The sequence below is a fragment of the Macrobrachium nipponense genome, chromosome 30, assembly GCF_015104395.2.
Source record: "Macrobrachium nipponense isolate FS-2020 chromosome 30, ASM1510439v2, whole genome shotgun sequence".
Taxonomy (NCBI): domain Eukaryota; kingdom Metazoa; phylum Arthropoda; class Malacostraca; order Decapoda; family Palaemonidae; genus Macrobrachium; species Macrobrachium nipponense.
Window position 1 is genome coordinate 17747779 of NC_087218.1, and position 23464 is coordinate 17771242.

Sequence of the window (23464 nt, forward strand, 5' to 3'; positions counted from 1 at the left end):
CTGCAGGTGTACAGTGGTCCCCCAGTATTTGCAGGGGATGGGTAACAGAGCCCCCCCCCCCGCAAATAGTTGGAATCCCTATAAAAATACTTTAAACCTCCTATTTTGTTAGTTAAAACTAAGAAAAACCCACGAAAAGTGTTTATACCTGGTTTTTTTAATAGTTTTTATCACAAAAAGTGCATTTTATGATGATTTGATAAAGTAAAACAGGATTTTGTGGATATTTCTCATAGAAAAATACTGCGAATAGGGGAATTTTCCACAAATAATGCGGGGAGATGTTCCAGAGAGAAATCCACGAATGCGTGAGTCTGCGAATCCGGAGAACACAAATATGGGGGGGTCCACTGTATTGCTTATCTTTAACCATCAACAGTTGGCACTTGAACTCAGTTTGGAAATTTTTTGTTGTTTATTTTTAACTCAGTTTTTGCATTCTAAATTACTCTATATTATTGCCCATTTTAATGTGAAACATAGTTCAAAATTCAACAAAAGGTCGGCCATCCAGTGAAAATTAGTTCTGTATTGAAAAGTGAAGGCCAAATTTTAGGTGACATTTATAATGAAATTCATGTAATCAACATTTATAGACTTACTATGTGCGCATATGTCATTTCTGTATGTTTTAGCTAGCTAGAATTTTTTTTCTTCTAATTTTCATACTTCTGTCATTAAAATTCCTATACATTTGGCAACTTTTTCCAACCCTTAGCTTGTTACAGGGTCTACCCGCTGCCTTGCAGCTTCATCTTTTATTAGCTTACACGGTTTCATAGGGTATGTATTGGCAACACTCTTCAGTAGTAGGTGTTAAACTTAAGGTTAATGTATAATGTATTTAAACAATTGCTCCTTTTTGAAGCTTGGGGACCACTACATTGTATAAATATTAACGTTGTTCTTGGTATTTGTTGGTCAAAGGCAAATTACGTTAAGTACTGTACATTGAAACGTTTGATATCATCTAGATATCATCTAGACTTCTGCATCTCCTTTTTACATTTTCACAATCATCATGAATATATGTATATAAATAGCAACTATGTACATATTACGTGTATATAATAATATATACTATATAATAGTATATATATATATATATATATATATATATATAATATATATATATATATATATATATATATATATATATATATATGTATGTATATTTGTTATGGTATCCATGAGGAGAATTATACAAATTTCGGTAGTTAGCTGAATCATTGCACTGATACTTTCTCTGTTGACATTTGTGATTATTATTCATTGTGCAACACATTTTCTGAAGGTACTGTATAAAGAATGTGCTCATTTGGAAGGTCTTGGGGTAGCATGAGAAGTGTTTGCTTAAGGTTATTAGTTTGGCGTGATAGGGACACAAATCCTTTGACAAGATAAAGAAATTTTTTAGATTAAAACCACAAACTACTAAAACCACAAACTACTTCCATTGATATTCTGGAGTAGAACCATAAATATTCTGGATAAGAACCTGCTTAGTTGACTAAAGAAACCTACATTTGTAGAAAGGGCATTTAGAGAAGAATCCTGTCCTATCTTAATCTTGGGAGCACTAGGTTAAGCAGTAAAAACTGCTACTTTTTCCTCCTATTTTCTAGTAAGAAGTGACCAGGGCCCCGTTATTGCTGGTTTTCTATCTAGTAGTCATAATTTTATAAGAAGAACTGACAAGTATTCTAACTTTTAATTCTAGTATACTGATTTAAAACCCTGTCTAGGTGAGATTATGATAGCCAAGACACTTTCCAAGCAATTGTTAGCTATTAAAGCAATGGACAGTATGTTATGCATTATCAGATTCATTTAAAATTGTGGGATTTTTCTTGGGATTTTGATGCTATACTTTTTTTTTTAAATAAGCAATATATAGAAGTTTTTAAACTGCATTTCTGAAAAACATACTGTAGTAAGTCAAGGTAAACCAGTTTTGAAATGCTACCTAGTTATATGCTCATTAACTTTGTTACTGGTTTCAGAAAATGCCTGTTGAAAAATCTGACTCAGGAAATGCTGCAAATCAGCCATCATGCAGTGGCCAGACTTTGAATGGCCAGTCTGATTCACATTCCAAAAACAGAGTGGTGACGGAAATTAATGGCAGCAATGGTCACCAAAACTCCCATGACTGTATTCCACGTAAGTACTACAAGTGACAAAGACCTCAATTGAAAAGGCAAATGGAGAACCTTTGAAAATAATGATGATTAATTTGTAAAGTTCTTTCCTGAAGGACAGTGTTTTGAGATTTCTCATGAATTTTTTTTTTTCAAGACCTTGAATGCAAGGTACAGTATATCTAATGAATGGATGTGTAGTTGGCAATAGTCAGATAAGTACCTTCATGAAATATAAACAAATGTTCCCTTTTAATACATATGTATAAGTATATTACATGCTATCTCATTTTACGTACTTTTAATTACTTTTTTTTTTATATACTTTAAGGTTTTCCTGTTGGTTGCTGTTATTACATTTAATCTCAGTGATTTATGAATAGAGTAGCCAAAGTGGTTTTCTGTTTGAGAGTACCAATAAATTGTAGTATTTTTCCTTACAGCAATGCCATGGTTTGGAATGGACATTGGAGGAACCTTGACGAAACTCGTGTATTTTGAACCTACGGATTTAAGTGAGGCTGAAGAAGAGAGTGAAGTGGAGACAGTGAAGAACATTCGAAAGTATTTGAAAAGTAACTCGGCTTATGGAGATGCTGGCCATAGAGACGCACATCTTCAGGTAAGCACAGAACAGGGTAAGACAGTTCTCTCTGTAGGCATAGTTCATTCTAGTTACTCATTTATATAGAGTAATTCATTTTTATATGAATAACCGTATAATTTGAGATGAAAATAACAGTCATTCATGTGTAACCAATATTAATCTAATTCTGTTTATTTTTCCCCATAGATGGAGAAAGTTCGTGTGGGCAACCACACTGGCACCCTGCATTTCATTCGATTTCCTACCTCCGAGATGCCACAGTTTCTAGAGCTGTCCAAGAGCAAAGGAATGGCTACTTTGGCATCAACCATTTGTGCCACTGGCGGTGGAGCGTACAAATTTGAAAAAGATTTTCAACGCGTGGGTATTAAAGTTAATTCTCACCACTCCTGCCATCCTGCAGCTGACGGGCAACCTCCTTGTGTGGGTAGAGACAGGCCTGGGTACCACAGTATTTGGCTGGTGGCGGTGACCGTGTCTTGCAACTGCACTGGTGGTGGTCTGGTTGTGGTGATGTGCGGATGTGGTGTTCGTAGTTATAAGGGATCAGTTTTGATAATATTGTCTCATACACTGCCAGTGCCTTTTGCCATTTTTAAAAATTTCAGTTTGTTTATTTTATTTCAGCTTGAATATTGTTTAACCCTTGAAGAGTGAAATATACAATAGCATTGCATTCTGTACTCTGGTAGTTTTTGACAAACTTCCATCACACCCTTAACAATTAACCAATGTGTATGTTCAGGTATGCTGGGATAACCTTTACATAATTTGTGATTCTTGAGCTAACTCTTTTCATCCCACAAGACAGACCTTTGGTTAACTGGATTATTGGTTATTTCCATGTAATATGTTAAAAGATGGAAAAAGTTGAGTTTTTGAAAGTAACTTTTATCTATTATTTTTTTTTTCATATTTCATGGGTTTCCTTTGTTTCCGTAATTTTATTCCCACCTGGCTACCTAATTTCAATTTGGTAGTTTATCCAGTTTCTACCTCATAAGGACAAATTGTTAAGAACAAGTCCTTGGAACCTCTCAAAATTTGACCTTGTGGTTTGCTTAAGTTGCTTTAATAGATTTAACAAGTGAACAAAGAATCACTAACAGTACACCATACAGTTGGAAGTGAGTTAATATGTAGAATAACCATATGTTCCACATGTGACATGTAGAAGTGGGAGGCAATGGCCCGTTGGCAGTAAAATAGTGAATGTAGTTTCTTTTAGTAGTTCCAATTATAAGGTGAAGAATTTAAAGGATTCTTTTTATCTTTCATTTAGAGCTCTGTAAATAGAGGAAATATCTTAGGGGTTTATACTAAACAGTCAACATTCATATTTACAGACACACTGCAGATTTTTTTTGAGGGGGCCAGCCTTTTGTTTAAACATTTTTTTCACTCAGTTTCCTAATAAAAAATTGGCTACTGTGAAAAAGTAGCATTTAGAGATGTTTTTCTTCATCAGGGTTGCAAAACGTTGAAAAAATTTTATACACCGGTATATTTGCTTGAGTTGCAGTTTAGGGCTACTTGGTATATTTCAGTCAACAATCTCTCGGTTCATGAGAGTACTATTATACTAGACAGGGGTGTTACTCTTCCGGGCTTGAATTTCTTCTTAAACAGTCGGTAAAAGTTGTAGCAAGACAAAGTTAAAGAAGTTGGACAGCTAGGTGGGAAAAGCCTAAAGTCAAATGTAAAGAAGCAGTGTAACCATGGCAGAAATGTTCATTTGTAGACATTTTAATATAGCGTTGGTGGGACTTAACAGTTAAGAAATAGGTAGCTTGTAGTAGATGTCTGCTTCCCAGAAATATTAGTATTAAATTTTCAGTTTAAGGTCCTTTTGTATATATAGGCATATATTTTATAATCATTCTCTGCATTTATTTCAGGAAGTGAACCTAACGTTGCACAAATTTGATGAACTGGACTGCTTGATACGAGGTATTGAGTATATAGAGGATAACAATATGGACAGGGAATGTTATTACTTCATTAATCCCCGGAATGAAGAAACCTGCCAAAAAATCATGTATGATTTTAGTGACCCTTATCCTTTTTTGGTGAGCATTATTCCCCATTTTGTCATTTGCTGGTGTTATAATCTTTTGTAATTTCTGTTATGTTTAGTGAATGCCTTTCAAAAGCAAGTTTGCTTCTAAGACTTATATAAGGGGAATATTTATTCCCTTGTAGTAGTGATTCAATTCCTGGTAGCATAATGCATGTATGGATGTTTTAAAAGAATTTTGCATTTAAGTATATCCTAAGGTAAGATAACATGTATTTTAAGTCAGAGTAGCCCCTTATCCAAAATGAGTCTTGACCTTGCATTAGTTGTAGTAGTTGTGTAGCTGTATCTTGGTCGAAAAGAAAGAATGATAATTTCTCAGTCAAAATTTGTTTGTCTAAGAATTAAAAGAGGAAAAGAAATAGAATTTTGGAGGCTTTGAGAAAATTTCCGTACAGAAATGGTTAAATTTATAATTTTTATCAAATGAATCTTTGTTAACATTTGAAGCACCTGTAAATAGGTTATTTTATTGCACTATGCATTTATAGAAGTGATTTTTCACAAAATATGAAAAGAATAGAGTAAAACCTTGTTGCTGCAAAACATCAATTCTGATTGAGCCCAATTCTCTGAATTTGTTGAGGCATGTTTAAGTAACATTTTGGCAAGTACAGTATTAACTCAGGCCAAATGTAAAAAAATTAAATGAGTGCATTCAGAATATTTAATACAATTCATTAGTAAAACTTTTAGAGACAAGGGGTATATTATGCAGAAGTTTAGAGGCAAGGGTATATGTATTGTCCAGAAAGGTAGATACAAAGGATGTATTGTCCAGAAAGAAAGACAAAGGAGGGGAAAGTTCTATTTTGGTGAATCTCTAGCTATTTTTTAACTTCTACATTTCTAAATCAGGAAGCAGTTCCCTTTTAGCAGTCTAGTCTGCCATCCTTTCTATGCTGCCAGCAAGCATGTTTGGAGTGTTGATAAATGCCATTGGAAAATCAAAGGCTTGAAATGAATCTTGTTGCTTCCCAAAACTGAATCTTCACTGAATATAACTTTTATCTGGCTGATTCATGGTTCTAGCCCATCTCTCATGTTGTAAAATGATTTTTGAAATGAAGGACCTTGGTTAATGTATCATATAATATGCATGTGTTAACCTGGTATGTTGTGTGTTGGAGAATACCAAAGCACTCCAGATTGCAGGAGACAACATGCATATTCTTGTTCTGCTTTGAAAACTGTTTAAGGATGAATAAACCAGAAGAGATATTGAACAGTTCTACTGTATGACCTACTAGCAACTCTACTTGCACTCATGGTTCCATCTCCAATTGAAAACAGCTACTATCACTTCTGCTTCAGGTTCCTGACATAGCCAAATTCTTGGTCCTGAAAGCCTGTTGTGTCCGCTACCTTAGCTGGGTTACAGCTCTGCTCATGATGTGTTGTCTGCATTGTCTTGTCTTGTAACTTGGACATGTTCACCATTCCATGTGATTTGTCTCTAGCTAAGGTAATATTATAAAAATTCCATTATTGTACTGTGATACCTCAGCTTACTGGACAGTGTTGTGATACCCATGCTTGACTTGGCTGACTGTAGACTCGTTCTACTGAAATCCATTACCTTTTTGTGCCCTCATCTGCCCTGGTGTAAATCTACCCATGCTTCGTCATTTGCTTCCCAGCGGAGTGTGTGATGAGGTGTCCACTTTTAATGGATAATAGAAAGATATTATCCACTCTGACTTGATCTTGTGATCAAGCGTTGGCATTAGGGTGGTTGTTCAGTCTTGCTCATCTCTTGATGATCTTTTTGAAACTTTGTGAAATGTGTTTCATAAGTGTTTTAAGTTAAACAGCCTCCTTACCATGGTTTCGTGTTTCTTCCTCCATCATGGAAGGTAATGGGAAACATGAATTTTGAATATTTTCCCAGCCTAATCTTTCCTTTTGAACCCAAATGGGTAATCTACCCACCTATTCACATTCTACGATCCCAGTATACTCCAGCTTACACCTTTGAACAACACCACAACAAGATTTACAACCCAAAAACTACTATCCGACAGAGAGCTCTCTCCTACCAACCAAACAAAATACCACATGTCTCCTTTTGCCTCTATTGTTGTTTACATTCACCAGATGCTACTGCCATCTTGTTTTCTATGACGTCACAACACAACTTAAATACATCAATAGTCGCCTTCTAAAATCAACCATATAATTGCCTATACATTGGACATCCACCATATTTTGACAATGCAGGAAATAACAATAAAAATCAAATAACTGACTAAACTGATATATAATATATATCACACTTATCTCTTTCTCCCTCCCCTCTGGCTGCTTCCTAACTTAGTCCCCTCTAATTTCCTCTATTCTCCAACTCTTTACCCTCTACATAATTTCTCATATTTTCCCCTGAAACTCCTATCTATCCATTGAAGTGTCGTGTCTAGGACGTTGGGGGTCATTTGCCTCCACCCCTTTCAATCTTTAGCCGCTTGTATTAGTTGATTTACAGTGTATTCTCCATCCAAGTCTCCCACCAAGCTGTCCAATTATTTTACTCTTTGTTTACCTCTCGTTTTCCTCCCCTCTATCCTTCCAGTAAGGCACAAATGCTCCATCTTCTCACTTCTTATATGTCCAACAAAATTCTTGTGTCTCCTCCTTACTTCTCTTACAAGGGCTCTGTGTGTTCCAATTCTTGCTAACACCACCTCATTTGTTACTCTATCTGTTCATGATATTCTCAGCATTCTTCTATAAAACCACATCTCTGCTGCATTCAATAGGCTTTCAATTCCCTGGTGATTGTCCAGCTCTCTGCTCCAAACATGAGGGTGGACCACACATACGTTTTCTGAGCCCTTGTTCTTGTTTGAGTTCCAATTCTGTTATTGTTTATACATCAGCTATTTGATCCTTTCTATGGTTTTCCTTATTGCTGCAATATCTATTTTTAATCCTCTCTTACTACTTACATCAGTACGCGATTTGATGGAAGTCCAGTATTAACCAACACTTCTAAATTTCTCCCTCCTACTACCTCTTGCCACAAATGCTTGAAATATATCAATCCTTCAATAACCTCCCAACACTCAGCGCTTCTGCTTCAATGGTGGATTTTGCCACTCTCCTGGAATTCCTGGACTTCTTCTCTTACCATCTGTAAAGGATGTAATATAACCTAGTTGAGTATGACCATCTTCTATGTTCCCAAATGAAGCGTCTGCATAGGCTTCCCAATAAATCTTTTCTTCTTTCATCTCATTTATTTTAACTTCGCCCATCATTATCTTAGTTTTTATCAGTTTTAATAAGCTTCCTCATATCCTGAGTCGTTCCTTCTTTAAATGCTTTACTTAATCCACTAACATATGATATTTCTGGCATGGTATGTACCAATACCCAATTCAACTGTCTTACCATTGATCTATACTCGGTTAACTCCTTTTGTTCTAACACACTATTACCCATATATCCTCTAGCTTCTGGTTTTCTTATAGAATTTATATCCTGCCACTGATTAAGGCAAAATCTACTCTCCTTCTCTACTACTACTCCCATATACTTAATCCTTTTACTTTCTTGTTCTCCTGCATGGAATTTCCCTTTCAATTTCCCAATTGTTTCCTTTAAAAATCCTTCAGTTCTTCGATAGCAAAAATCATCTGTGTGTGTACAAAAAATACTATTCAATTTTTTTTCTTTTTTCCAAAAGATTATATTAGGTTCTAGTCTACTTCTCTCACCTTTAAGCTCCTCCACTACTTTCACCTATTTACAATACCATGCTTTTGCTGCATCCTGGAGCCCATAAACAGTTTTCTTCAACTACCATAATCCACTCCAACCATCATCCCTAGGTAGCTTTAAATATACTTCTCTTTGTATTTTGTCACCTTGTAAACATGCAGTTTTGATATCCAATGTATAACAATTCCAAACTTTCACTTTTATTATGGTCAAACAAAATTTTAAAATTTCAGCATTGCATGTGGGAGCATCTTTTTCCCATTTCGCCATCTCCTCTTCAAACCCTTTAGCTACCAATCATGCTTTACATATCCTTTCCTCTTCTTTTATGTTTTCAGTTACTCTCCATTTTGTAGATATAGCTTTTTGTCCAACATCATTTACCTCCTCCTATACCTTGTTTTCTCTCCAACTTATGAATTTTTTTCTTTGGCTTCCATTACGCTTCTATTTTCAAATCCTAGCAACACCTCCTCTTCATTTTCAATTTTTTTACTTGACTATAATCCCTCAAGTTTAACTCACCCCTTATCACCTGACTGCGAGTCTTGGACATCGTACGAATCAGCCCATGATTTGCTTGATCTTGTGTGAATCAGCCCATGATTTGCTTGATCTTTTTCCCGCAAGGCTTGATATAGTCCATTCTTCTACTCTTATTGTATCATTGTTTACAGCTATGACCAGTTCCTCGCTGGACGAGTGGTTTTCGCACTGCTGCCAATCCGGTGGTCCAAAGTTCAATTCTGGCTTGGCCAATGCGGAATCAGAGGAATTTATTTCTGGTGATAGCAATTCATTTCTCGATAGAGTGCGGTTTGGATCCCACAATAAGCTGTAGGTCCTGTTGCTAGGTGACCAATTGGTTCCTAGCCACGTAAAAATATATCTAATCCTTCGGGCCAGCCCTAGGAGAGCTGTTAATTAGCTCAGTGGTATGGTAAAACTAAGATATACTTAACTTACAGCTATAACTCTATTTCCCTTTTTGAATTTTGCTATCTCTTTTATTAACTCACCTTCTATTATCTCATTTTCCCCATCATCTTCCATTGTTTCCTCTACCACATCTCTTTCTATAGCCTCTTCTGTGTCTGCATTCCTTCTCCAGCCCACTATTATCTTATTTCTTCCTGCCTATCTACATTCCCTTCATTTGGGCCGTCGGATCTACCTTTCACAACATGGGATTTATCTATTCTAGAAGATATCTTTTCTGTTTCTAGTGATAGTCTTTGAATCCCAGTAATGTGTATTCCAGCTACTTCTCTTAAAGAATCCCCATGTTTAACTACTACTGTTTTCCCTCTACCTGAGCAGGTCCTCTCCATTCATTTTCATTGTCCCTCTTATAAATACCTCATCTCCCACCACTGCTTCTTCATATTTATGTTGTCTGACGTTTTTGTTTAACTCAATTCTTATTTTGTTACACGACTCATTTTTTATAAACATTTCTCCGGTCTTGTGCATTGCATTCAGGTGTCCCTTACCATACTCTGTTCCATCCCTTTCTCTCTGCTTGCAGGACTTTAACTCTCTCCTCCCATTAGATTAGGCAGGGAGGGGTTTTTACCAAATATCAATTGGTTAGGAGAGACACCTCCATTATTCATTAAGCAGTTCCTAGCACTCACTACCCATTTCAATGCTATGGACCAATCTACCTACTTCCTCATCCTCCATCATCTTTCTTACACTTCCCTTGATCATACCTACGGTCTTTTCACATAATCCGTTGCTCCATGGAGATTCCGATGCTGTGGCTAATACTTTAATATTTCTTCTTTCTGCCATCCTCCATACATTTTCATTTTGAAATTCTCTCCCATTGTCTGACAATATTTTGGAAGGCGCTCCAAATATAGCCTGACAATACCTCGTTGCCATTACCAAGAACTTTCTCTCTTCTATCTCTCCCACATCCATTGCTACAACTTCATTAAACATTTTACTCCAAGAAAATCCTACTCTGGTTTAGCTGGATTTCTTTTGTATCTTTTACATATCTCAATTTCCAATCAGGTCCGTTTGTAACTTTTTTTTTATTTCCCCCCTTTTCTTTCTCTATTAACCCATCACTCCATTGTGATTCTTCTCTTAGCTTCCATATTTTATCTCCACTTCCGTGACCAAACTGTAAATGTAATTTCTTCATTGTGCTCTTAATTTCCCTCAGACACTCTCTCTTCCAACCCTCCATTGATAATGCTTCTACCTTCCTCCTCCTTATAGGTACTCTTAAATGACCCTGTTGTCTCCTTTTAACTTTACCTTCATTCCCCCTAATACTTCTATTATGATGCAATTTTCTTTCAGATTTATGGTCATACCCATTTTGCTCATGGTTTGCTTACCTATTAGCCATGGTATATCACCCTGCAGAATTTGTCTTCAAATAAAACTTCTTGTTTTTTAATATTACTGCTTTTGACTTATGTCTCCCCAAAATTAAACACTTTTATTAGACTATCCTAGTATCCTTCATTTCATATCCTTCATTCTTATCAATTCTTCCTGACTCAAATCCATGACAATTCGTGTTAGTCACAATTCCCTGCAAACTGTAGATTTACACCATGTCTAAAATTGCATCAACCACTTCCCCCGACTCTTCCTCTTCTTTATTAACTTCTACATGAACTACTACTTTTGGCCCGGTTAACATAGCCTAACCTATCCAAGCCAGGGTCAACCTGGTCTTGCCAACTTAAAATAAGTTAGTCAATTCTTAATTGACTATACCTACTAAGACTAGTCCAAGTGGTTGTTGGCTAGGTTAACCTAGAATCTGCAAATAGGTATCTTCCATACTGGTCTAGTTTCTATATTGAAGTCATGAACCTAACATAGAGGGTTCGAGCTTCAGTTGTCTAGAGCAAGGCATTAGAACCTCATCATATCTGGAAGGGGTAAGTGGGGAGTTTCCCATTCTTCAAGAGTGAGGTGGGGTGAAGTGACGTTGGGTGCAATTCTGGGCTAGGTTACTCGAGAATAGTACCATTATGGTTTCTGGCAATATAGGAAAGGATGTTATATATCAAACCAACTGTCCTTCTTGGGTTGGTTCTTGATAAGCCTAACGCCGACCGCACACCTACATCCTCTCTACCCACATATCTGGAACGAAAGCAAGATGGCGATGCACACCTCTCCCCGCAGGGAAAGGAGCACAATTAGTCATAATTACTTCCCAAAGCACATCCAGATACATCAAAGCTTTGGGTTACAGGCAATCCATATGAATATGCGATATTCCAAAGCACAGGTAACAAATTAACCGTACATTAAGAGTTTCTTCACCTACGACTTGCTACACGATGAGTACCTCGACGTCGAAATCGTTGAAGAAAATATCAGGGCGTTTATCTGCTTCTTGCGATATCCAGGAAGACTCGCAGCATGAGAAGGCTTCATGTTCACATACCCGGGAATTCCAAACAATAAATTGAAAACAACAGGGGGCAAACTAAACCGGCTTTAAAAGGACGGAGCAAAGCACGTCCTCTCTTAAAGGCGGTAAGAAAATAACTAATGGGGTCACGAGTTAATGAGGGGTATGTGGGTGGCTCCACATGTCTCGTGACCAAGCACTGATGCCAGTAGTCCCTTGCGTACACAATTATTTTAAACTTTACTGGTTTCCAGCTGGCGCTGAGTATTTATCCTAATGTTAAGACCAAAGGTTTGTAAGTTATGAAAAATACAAATTGGTTAAAAATTTGTCATTTTCTGCTTATTTTCTTCTTGATTTGTTTCAGTTTTCTTCCTATTATGAAAATTCTGGGGACAATCCCTAGCCTAATGCCATTCCGAGCTGCACATTGCACAAAATGTTACTTTTCCCTTCTTTGTTTATAGAATTTCTTCCACCCCTACCTCTGTTCCATCTTCCCCGATATCTCTGGTTTTCTCTCCCTCTCCCAGAACTCGCATTTCCTTCTGACCCCCACTATTCCTGTTCCTCTTTATTCCCTAATCCCTCAAGTAGTCTTTTCATTGTTTGCGACACTGTTTCGTACTCTAACTTTCCTTGACCACAAGCTGTTGTTACCATTTGTTTTTTATTTTCTGTGAAATTTGCTTGCTCCAATACATGAAAACCCTTGACTTCCCCTTCAGGTGTGCTTTTCCCCATTGCTCTGTCACACTCGGATGCTGCTTTTTCATACCTAATTAAAAAGTCCCTCATCTTTTCATTCAGTTCTCTTCTCATTTGAAAATAGATTTTTATTCTAGTGTAATTCTCCATTAGCATGACTTTTAGCTAGGCTTCATCTAGTTTGACTAGGATTATCTTTGCACCCTCTGTACCCTTAAGTTTATCTCTTATCTAATCCTTCCAATAGCCAATCTTCGACTTGACCACTCCATCCTTTGTACTGTTCTTGTATCCCGCTAAGTTTTGGACATTAACCTTCTCCATCTAGTCTCCCTTTGTTCACTGCCGGATCCAACCATCTTTGATCAACCATGCTCTGCTACCAGTTTGAATATTTTCCTAGCCAAATCTTTCCTTTTGAATACAAATGTGCAATCTACCCACCTATTCACATTCTCTGATCCCAGTATACTTCAGCTTATACCTTTGAACAACACCACAAGACTTACAACCCAAAAAACTCCTATCTGACAGAGAGCTCTCTCCTACCAACCAAACAACCTGGCAAGTGTCTCCTTCTGCCTTATTATTGTTTACATTCACCAGACGCCGCTGTCATCTTGTCTTCTATGATGTCACAACACAACTTAAATACATCAATAGACACCTCCTAAAATCAACCATATATTGCTTATACATTGGACATCCACCTTATTTTGATAAGGCAGAGAATGTAATAAGAACAAAAATGAAATAACTCTGACTAAACTGATATATAATATATAATCATGAATGACATCTATGCACGGGCAAAGACAAGTCATGTGGGAAATGCATGTAGCCTGTGCTAGCCGACCCCCATTCAGTTTGCCACTTATAGTGAGTGTGATGAACGGCCATCTTCTCAGTGGGATAAATATGAGAAAAGGCAGAGGAAGAAGCCTACACCAGTGTCCAGAGAAACTCTACATCACTTTTATACCTTTGTCCTCTGCTATGCTACCCATCCAGACTCCTTTTCCGCTTCCCATTACTCTAGGGAGGGACAACTTTCCGCAGCTCTGCTCTGAAAGAAATTCCGTTAGAAACGTTGGCACTATGGCAGACTCTCAACAAGGAGTTCCAGAATAGAAGAGTGATCTGTAGTTCAACGGTGCAGGCACAGGACATTGAGCATGCAGGGCCCAGCGGTTGACAGCAGAAGACGGAGGTCTTTCCTTTCCTAGTCAGTCTCCTCACTGCATCCTACTCCAGCATGGAAGAGACTTGTCTTCTGAACTCACCCTCTTTGTGACAAGGCTGTATGGAGAAAGGATCTCCTTTCCCAACGAAAAGGATCTCAGATGGGAAAAACTACAGAACTGTCAACCTCCATACCCTTCAAGGGATGCCTCCTGCACATGTTCTAGAAGCATGATGTGGCATGGTGTTTCAATGAAGTATGAGTGGCGTCATGCAGAGAGGAGCTGTCCGTCGCATCAGGTTCCAAGAAGCATAATGCAGCACAGTGCTTACTCGAAGTTTGAGTAGCACGGAGAGAAGAGGCACATCTCCTCTTTGCTTTAGACAACAGTCCCCCAACTGTTCTCTTGAGTTGGGACTCGCACGGAGACTTGAGAGTTGTTCTGCTCTCAGATGAAACCAGACATTGGAGATGAGACACCCTGTTACAGCAAAGGAATGAGGAATGGAACAGGCCCAGTCCATCAAGCCAGACGAGCACTTCAGACTTGGAAGAGGAATTAGACTTAACCCTACAAGATCTGCCCGAGGAGGAACTTAGTTTTACAGAACTCATCTTGAAGATAAGAGAGAAATTAAACTTCTGGAGTCAGAGAGAAAAATCCTCCTCAATGGAACAAAACATTTTATTTGTCTTCTTGGTCTCCAGTTCCATGTTGACTGAGTGCATTTTGCACTCAGATACTAATCCGGTGGTCCGAAGTTCGATTCTCAGCTCGGCCAACACGAAGCCAGAGGAATTTATTTTTGATGATAAAAATTCAATTCTCCATACAGTTTGGTTCGGATCCCACAATAAGATGTAGGTCCCGTTGCTAGGTAACCAATTGGTTCCTAGTCACGTAAAAATATCTAATCCTTCGGGCCAGCCCTAGGAGAGCTGTTAATCAGCTCAGTGGTCTGGTAAAACTAAGATATACTTAACATCTTGGTCTCCTATGGTAAAGTCTTCTTTGAAGGAGTTAGATAAGCTGATAGCAGGGGAACAAGGCTCCCTAGCCTCTTGCTTCAAAGTTCTTATGTCACAGGGAATCCGACCTCTTTTCTTAGGACTGTAAGTGCAGCAATTTCTCATCTATCTGGAAATACTTCCGTAGACGGCTTAAGACAGATAGTCTAATCTTTAACCAATGCTGAAATGGGAAGGATGTAGAGACCTGTCTCTTGGCTAGACAGTTGCCAGAGAGCAATGGTTATACAGTTTAAGGAATCAGTTCCTGACAATTTTTGGTTAGTGATGAAAAATTTCACTCCATCAGGAAAAACCTTAAAATACGTAACTAAACACGCATCCTCAAAGCAGACAATCAAGGTCCTGAAGGCAACCTTTTCAGCAGAAATTTTCATTAACAGGGCTTTCAGTCGTTCGGAGGAAGGACAGGTGAAAAATGAAGACAACCATACCATTCCTCTTTCCCCATCCACTCAGGCAGATGTACTTGAGCTGGAAAGAGTAAGTAATAGATGAGATGGAGAGGATCTTCCATCCACAACAACAGGCCTGTCTGGTGACCAAGTGGTTAGAGTGGCAGAAGGTAGGAGCAGAGGATTGGACTGTACAATCTCTCAGGAAAGGATACATCCTCCCCTTCAGTGAAAAACCACTCTTGACTTCCATTTTACTCAAGTTCCCCTCTTACAGGAAAGACTTCTCCAAGCAAAGAGAACTTTTACTAGAAGTTTGACACATGCTAGATAAAGGGGCTGTTGGAATAGTGAAAGACAACACACAAGGTTTCTACAGTTGTCTCTTCCTAGTAGAGAAAGTATCTTTGGGTTGGAGACCTGTCGTAGATCTGTCAACCTTGAACAGCTACCAGGATCCTGATATATCCTTCTTCCAGTTCAAGGCTCTCTTTTTCGGCCTAGTGACAGCTCCCCAAGATTTTACCAAAATAGTTCAACTAGTCTCAGAATGGGCCCACAGGAGAGGAATTCATCTACGACGATACTTGGACGATTGTCTCATTCTGGCATGAACAACAGAACATACCCATGGGGACAGGACTTGATCTTAGATTTCTGCAAGACTGCGAATTCTGGTCAACCTCAAGATGTCAAACCTTAACTCCAGATCAGATATTTTGGGATGATAATCAACACAGAAAAGCAATGTCCTACCCATCTCAGGAGAGGATATCTTAGTTTCTGGGAATATCCAACCTTTTTCCTCTCCAAACCTCGACAAATAAAAAAGAAGTGGCAAATCCTGGTAAGGCATCTGGTGTCCTTGAAGAAGCTGGTTCTCCTTGCAGGGCCCAAATTCATTCCTTGCAGTGGAATTTGAAAGGAAAGGGCAAGGTCTAATGAAAACTAGTGAAAGACCTATAGTTACAGAAAAGAACAAACAAGACCTTCTGTGTTGGAAGAATCCACAGAATCGTCTGTGGGGACTACAACTAAGACAGCTCTGGAGATGTTAGTCTTTTCAGACTCATCCCAAAGGGGCTGGGGTCCCCACCTAAATGGAAGGTGCATGTCAGGCCAGTGGTTTGGAAATAAATGCCAGGAGCACATCAATGTCTTGGAGGTGAATGCAACCTGGTTAGCTCTGCAATCGTTCCAGGAGTGTCTACAAGGCAAGACCACAGTAGTCATGAGTGACAACACCTCAGTTGTCGCATACTCAAGCAAACGAGGAGGGAGTATTTCGTGTTCTGAATCAATTAGCAGCAAAGATTCACAAATGGTTGGAACTTGAGGAACTGGCACTGATGGCCAGATACATCCCAGGAAAGAACAACATTGTGGCACATGCTCTAAGCAGGCTGGATCAGATAGTGAGGATAGAATTTTCCTGGGATCAAACAGTAGTGAACAGATTGTGGGAGGGTTCCACATTAGATCTGTTTGCGACATTAAAGAATTGCAAACTGCCCATGTATTGCTCTCCAGTCCCAGACGAAAGAGCCGTCCTACATGACGGTTTTCAACATCAGTGGAACAACCTATATGTTTACATGTTTCTCCCTGTTCAGCCAGATCCAGAAGGTAATAAACAGGTTTTTCATCTCACAGGACCTAAGAATGACATTAATAGCTCCAAAGTGGCCACAAGCAGAGTGGTGCGCTGACCTTCTCTTGCTAGTGGCATTCCAAGACAACGACCACAGACCCATCTGTTGAGACGAGCTCAATGGCTGAGTACATTGAGCAGAACCTCCTTTCAACTGCACAGATGGAGGCTATCCAGCAACTGCTTAGAAAGAAAGGTTTTCAAGAACACCTGCAACAGTTATCACCATCTTTGTTAGACAGTCCTCTCTTAACCTGTATCAGAGGAAGTGGAAGTTCTTAATGGGTTGGTTTAGTGAGAGGAATCTACATTACCTCAAAACAGCTTTAAAGGATGTAGCAGATTTCCTCCTTTTTCTAAGAAATAAGAACCTCTCTATCTCAGCAATAAAGGATACAGGGCCACCCTTTCCCAAGTGTTAAAGCAAAGCAAGGGTCATAGACTTGTCAATGTCGTGGGAATTATTAGACTTGGTGAAACATTTAGAAATAAGTTGGTCACATTGGGTGAAACATTTAGAAATAAGTTGGTCACATTGAGCTTTAAAGCTGCCTGATTGGAGTGTTACCAAAGTCCTAACACCTTTCACAAAGTCTCCATATGAACTGATAAAAACTACTTCAGATTGAGACTTGACCTTGAAAACAGTGTTCCTCTTGGCTTTAGCATCTGTGAAGAGGGTGCAAGAAGTACATAACCTTTGATATTACTCATATCCATGGTTGGACCAAATTGAGGTTTACATTCCTTCCAGATTTCATTGCCAGGACTTAGAGAATCCCTCCACATTTTGACCCTTGATAGCATTTCCATTCCTTCTCTCAAGGACTTTCTGGGAGGTGATCAAGAAGAAATGCTACTGTCTGGTGAGAGTTGTAAAACTACCTGAAATAGACAGCCTCACACAGGCCATTGAAACGTAGGTAGTTCATCAGTGCAAGCTGAACTAAAGATGTCCAAGAACACGGTCTCCTTCTGGCCAAGAGAAGTGATAAAAAAAGCTTGCAGTTCACAAGGTAGTGCAAGTCCTGTCCTTACCAGAGTCAAGGCTCACAATATTAGAGGTATTGGTCCTTCATTAGCCTTTAAAAAGAACTATGCAGCTGGACAAATCTTGTAGACCGGCTTTTGGAAGCGACAAACAACCTGTACCTTTTTCTACCTCAAGGACTTGGCTCGTAAATCTTTGGACACATTCTCGTTGGGTCCAGTTGTAGCAGGACAACAAATATCGTAAGGCGTAAAGCTACTTCACAGCTCCGTCTCTTGAGCAGTTTTTAACTCTGTCACTCTGAGGAATGGCTTCATAAACTTCTGTGAAATCTGGAGTGAGTACTAGTCTCAGAATAATATTTGTTCAGGTTAAATTCATTAATTGGGCCACTCATACTACTCTTTGAGAGATCTACCTCCCTTCTAGATGTGCCTCTCCTATGTATGAAGGTGTAGACAGTATTCAATTAGGAACAAGTAACAATTTGTAGTTTTCCTAATATATGAACCTACACCTTCACATAGTTGAAGTTACCCTCCTCATTCTACCCCTCTTGGCCCAATCTCTCTCTTCACATGCAAATATTTTGTGTCATATTCTCAGGCTGGTTCAGCAAGTGACGAAGCGTGGGTAGGTTCACACCAGGGGATTTTTTTTTTTTAGTTGAGACGACAAATTTCTTAACTAAAAAAAAATTCCCCTTTGGTTAACATAATATATGAAAATATATTGATTCTGAGGTAGAGCGACATAGATAGTACAGTAGTCCCCGTATTCGTGGGGGATGCATACCAGAACGCCCCCCCGATAGTTGCAACTACAATAAAAATGCTGAAAATGGCCTATTTTGTTAGTTAAAACTCAAGGATAAGCCACTAAAAATTTTATACCTATTTTTATTTAGTAGTTTTATAACAAAAAGTGCATTTTATGATGAAATTGATTAAAATCCAGGAAATTGTGGAGTTTTCTCATGGAAAAATACTGCGAATAGGCGAATAAGGGGGGAGATGTTCCCCACTGTAAAGGACATTTGTAGCTTAATGCATATACAGTAGACCCTTGACTCACGAACACAATCCGTTCCTAGACCTTGGTCGTGTTCCAAATTGTTCGTGACTTGGAGCTAATTTCCCCATAAGGTTTAATGGGAATAATATTAATTGGTTCTCGACCCCTACGAACCAATATATATTATGTATATTTTGCCTTATTTTACACAGATAATGTAAAAGTCAGTGTAAAAAACCTTAATATATCTAATAATATAATTTAAAATGGTAAACTAACACTATAAAAACGTTTGTAAAGTGAACACTTACTATGACTGGCGAGACTTCTGGCTTGACGGACAAGAGAAGAGGAGGGTGGTGGGTGGGAGGAGGTTATTGTGCGGAAGGAGACCCTCCCCCATCCAGGTCGGGGAGATCTCGTTCCGGAGATCAACTCTTCTAGGTTTTTTTGGTGAACGTTTAATCACAAACTTATCCAATGTCTGTTGCCTTTTCCTTCCTTGCATAACTTTTCTGAAATGGCTCATTAAATTTTCATTGAGCATATTCACGATCCTGTTCGTAACAATTTTGTCCGGATGATACAATTCAAGGAAGCACTGGACATCATTCCACTTTTCCAATGCGGCTTTTATCACATCACTGCTGACATCTGTAACTTCCTCCCCAGCCTCCTCTTCGTCAGTTGATTGCTCCCGAGCAAGTTGCTCCTGCTGCTTTAATGGCATCCTTGTTTCAAAATTGTCGACTTGGCCCATCTTGTACTCACTTGCGATATCGTCACGCGAACACCACGTTCAAACTTTTCTATAATTTCTTTCTTTATTTCAATGGTTATCTTCCTCTGCACCCTCTTCTCACCATCACTCTTCACTTTCTTACTTTCACCACCACTCTTCACTTCTTAGGGCCCATTATGAAGAAAATCACAAGTTTTAGCGCAAAAAAAATGCTAAGCGAATTGACGAACGTCTTGTACACAATGAGATGAGACAAAGAGCGATGCGTGGGTGACGCCGTGCGTGGGCGGCTGGAGGATGGCTGTTCCCATGGCAACTCAAACGCTCTCACGTGTGCTGGGCGATTTCGCGCATTTTTCAAATGTTTGTGTCTAAAAATTAGTTTGTGAAACAAAGTGAATTGTTATTTTCCAGAAATTTCCAGCATTTTTTTCAAATGTTCATGTCTCAAAATTAGTTCATGACCCAAACAGAATTTTTATTTTCCGCATTTTTTTTTTTCGTATCTCAAAGTTAGTTTGTAGGTCAAGGGTGAAATTTTACCTATAATTTTGGTCGGGGATCGAGTTGTACGTGGGTCAATGCGTTCGTGAGTCAAGGGTCTACTGTATATGATTCATATATATGAATCATATATATATATATATATATATATATATATATATATATATATATATATATATATGTATATATATATATATATATCTACACAATACATATATATGACTCATGGTGATGTGATAAATCATGTGCGTATATTTATATGTATATACTATATCTATACACACTCACTTTCACAGGTAAGCTAAATACGAATTGGCATAGATTCAACCAGGCTTCCCAAATATACTGGTTTATCTAATAATTCATTACTATTTGTAATTAATAACCACTTACTATTTCAATGACCACTGCTTAACAAAATACAGGGATAGATAGCAGTAAGTACTGATCTAAATAACTGAATTGAAGAACAATTTTTTGCTGATATTAGTTCCAGTCATTTGAGTTGTATTACAGTTGTTGACATGCTAAAAACACGCTAACTCTCAGTGGTGACTACCATATGTAAAAATGAAATTAATTTTCATTCGTCCTTCATGTAATTAACCCTCTTACGCCGACTGGACGTATTTTACGTCGACATTTTTTGTCTCCCGTGTGCCGACTGGAGGTATTTTACGTCGACATTTTTTTAGTCTCCCCGTGTGCCGACTGGAGGTATTTTACGTCGACTTACAAAAGTTTTTTTTAAATTTGCGGAAAAATACTTATAGGCCTACCAGCCTAAAACTTTTGAATCATGCGCCTTGGGGGATGCTGGGAGTTCACGGATCAAGGTGTTGTTTTGTTTACAATCGTTACGCAGGCGCGCAAGCACAAATTTCTTTCTTGCCACACTAAAAAGTATCTGTGACACATCTCTGAAGTTATTTCATCACTTTGACATAATTTTTGTACCATTGTAAATTAGCCGTTACATGAAGTATTATATATGAAAATGTGCACATTTTTATGTAGAATACAACAATAAAATACTCATGATTGTAGCTTTTATCAGTTTTGAGATATTTTCATATAAATAACGATAATTGCCAAACTTTCAACCTTCGGTCAACTTTGACTCTACCGAAATAGTCGAAAAACGCAATTGTAAGCTAAAACTCTTATATTTTAGTAACATTCAATCATTTACCTTAATTTTGCAATTAATTGGAAGTCTCTAGCACAATATTTTGATTTATGGTGAATTTATGAAAAATCTTTTTCCTTGCGTCCGCGCGGTAACTCTTCCGAAAAAAATCATACATGCGATTGTGGTAATGTTTGCACCATTTTAAAATTAGCTGTTATATAAAGTTTTATATATGGAAATGTGCGCAATTTCATGCACAATACAACTAAAAACAACCCATGGTTGTAGCTTTTATCAGTTTTGAGATATCTTCATATAAATAACGATAATTGCCAAAATTTCAACCTTCAGTCAACTTTGACTCTACCTTTACCTGGTCAAAAAACGCAATTGTAAGCTAAAACGCTTATAATCTAGTAATATTCAAGCATTTACCTTCATTTTGCAACAAATTTGAAGTCTCTAGCACAATATTTCGATTTATGGTGAATTTATGAAAAATATAACATTTTCTTTATTAGCCGTTACATAAAGTTTTATAATAAAAATGTGCGCAATTTCATGTAGAATACAACAAAAAATAATTGAAGGTTGTAGCTTTTCTCATTTTTGAAATATTTGCATATAAATCATGATAAATAGAAAAAAAACTACATTCGGTCAACTTTGACTCTACCGAAATGGTCGAAAAATGCAAAGTAAGCTAAAACTCTTACAGTCTAGTAATATTCAGTCATTTATCTTCATCTTGAAACAAATTCGAAGTCTCTAGCAAAATATTTAGATTTATGGTGAATTTAAAAAAAAATCTTTCCTTCCCTCCGCATGCGGATTCTCCGCCACAAATCTCCGAAATGCGTACGTCCCATTCTCGGAATATTTGCTCCATTTCATATTAGGCATTTCATAGAGTTTTATATATGAAAATGTGCGCAATTTCATGTAGAATAAAACAAAAAATATTTGAAGGTTGTAGCTTTTCTTATTTCTGAAATAATTGCATATAAAAAAAAATATATATAAAAAAAATTCGACATTCGGTCAACTTTAACTCGTCAGATATGGTCAAAAACTGCAATTGTAAGCTAATACTCTTACAGTATAGTAATATTCAATCATTTGTCTTCATTTTGAAAGAAATTGGAAGTCTCTAGGACAATATTTAGATTTATGGTGAATTTTTAAAAAAAATATTTGTTTACGTCCGCGCGTTATGAATTCATGCATTATTTTGTGATAATATTTTCTCTGTGTTGCTTTTATCATTTTACAATATGTTATATACCAAAATGATCGCAATTTAGTGTACATTACAATGAAAAAAAAGTAACCTGTTACCTTTAACCGTTTTGCGCACAGCGCGATTTGAATACAATTATATATGAAATTTTGTTTTTACGCGATCATATATCGCATTATTTATATATGATAATGATAATTTTTTTCATTTCTGATGGTTGCATACTAAACTTCAGGCAATGACAAAAAAAGGAGCCAAAAGTGAACTCTTAATCTTGAAAACATAGCGCGCTGTGATTTTTTGAAAATAATATTTTTTCCGCTTCCGTGCTCACTCCGAAACCCCTCCGGCATACGGGAGACAATTTTTTATTTACCGCTCCGGCATAAGAGGGTTAAAAGTAGTTTTCAAGAAAGTATATCACTAAAGCTGCAGGTTATAATCATTATTGTAGATACAGTGGTATTATTTGACATTTGCAAATTTATACCGTTAGAATTTCAGAGCACTTTCTCAAACTAAATCACTAATAAAATCCATTTATGAAGTATTTTTATAGATTATACTAATAATTATTTACAGTACATAGTGTGATCATTCTGAAATATAGGTATAGTAAATATATGCATGGAATTACACACGATATAACTGGATATCTCAGTATTTCCAAGCACCCGTTTTCCAGGTAGACAAAGTAATATTTTTAGAAAAAAAAATTATAAGCATAAATTTAATGTCCATCTGCCACATTACATTATGTAACTATTCTGTACACTAAAATCAGCTCCGTGATCTGGTTAAACTACTTTTATAATAATAATAATGTACACACTAAAATTTTAAACCACAAGAAAAAATAATCTCACATAATTGAGAAAACAAAAGCTTTTTTATTTATTTATTTTTATTTTTGGTGGACATGATGGAGAGTCCTTT

The 23464-nt window shown here is 37.5% G+C and overlaps 1 protein-coding gene across 10 annotated transcripts in view; it reads left to right on the plus strand.

Moving 5' to 3' along the window:
* Positions 1 to 23464, plus strand: part of LOC135202340 (pantothenate kinase 3-like) — a 64247-nt gene that overhangs the window by 19867 nt on the left and 20916 nt on the right. For 6 of the 10 annotated variants that reach the window (XM_064231693.1, XM_064231695.1, XM_064231691.1 and 3 more), the window contains exons 2-5: positions 2004 to 2163; positions 2570 to 2763; positions 2935 to 3171; positions 4647 to 4817. In XM_064231693.1, the coding sequence (XP_064087763.1) occupies positions 2007 to 2163; positions 2570 to 2763; positions 2935 to 3171; positions 4647 to 4817 (759 nt within the window). In that variant the 5' untranslated portion in view covers positions 2004 to 2006. The remainder of the gene's footprint in view (positions 1 to 2003; positions 2164 to 2569; positions 2764 to 2934; positions 3172 to 4646; positions 4818 to 23464) is intronic. The other 4 variants (XM_064231696.1, XM_064231690.1, XM_064231698.1 and 1 more) reach the window with 3 other exon arrangements.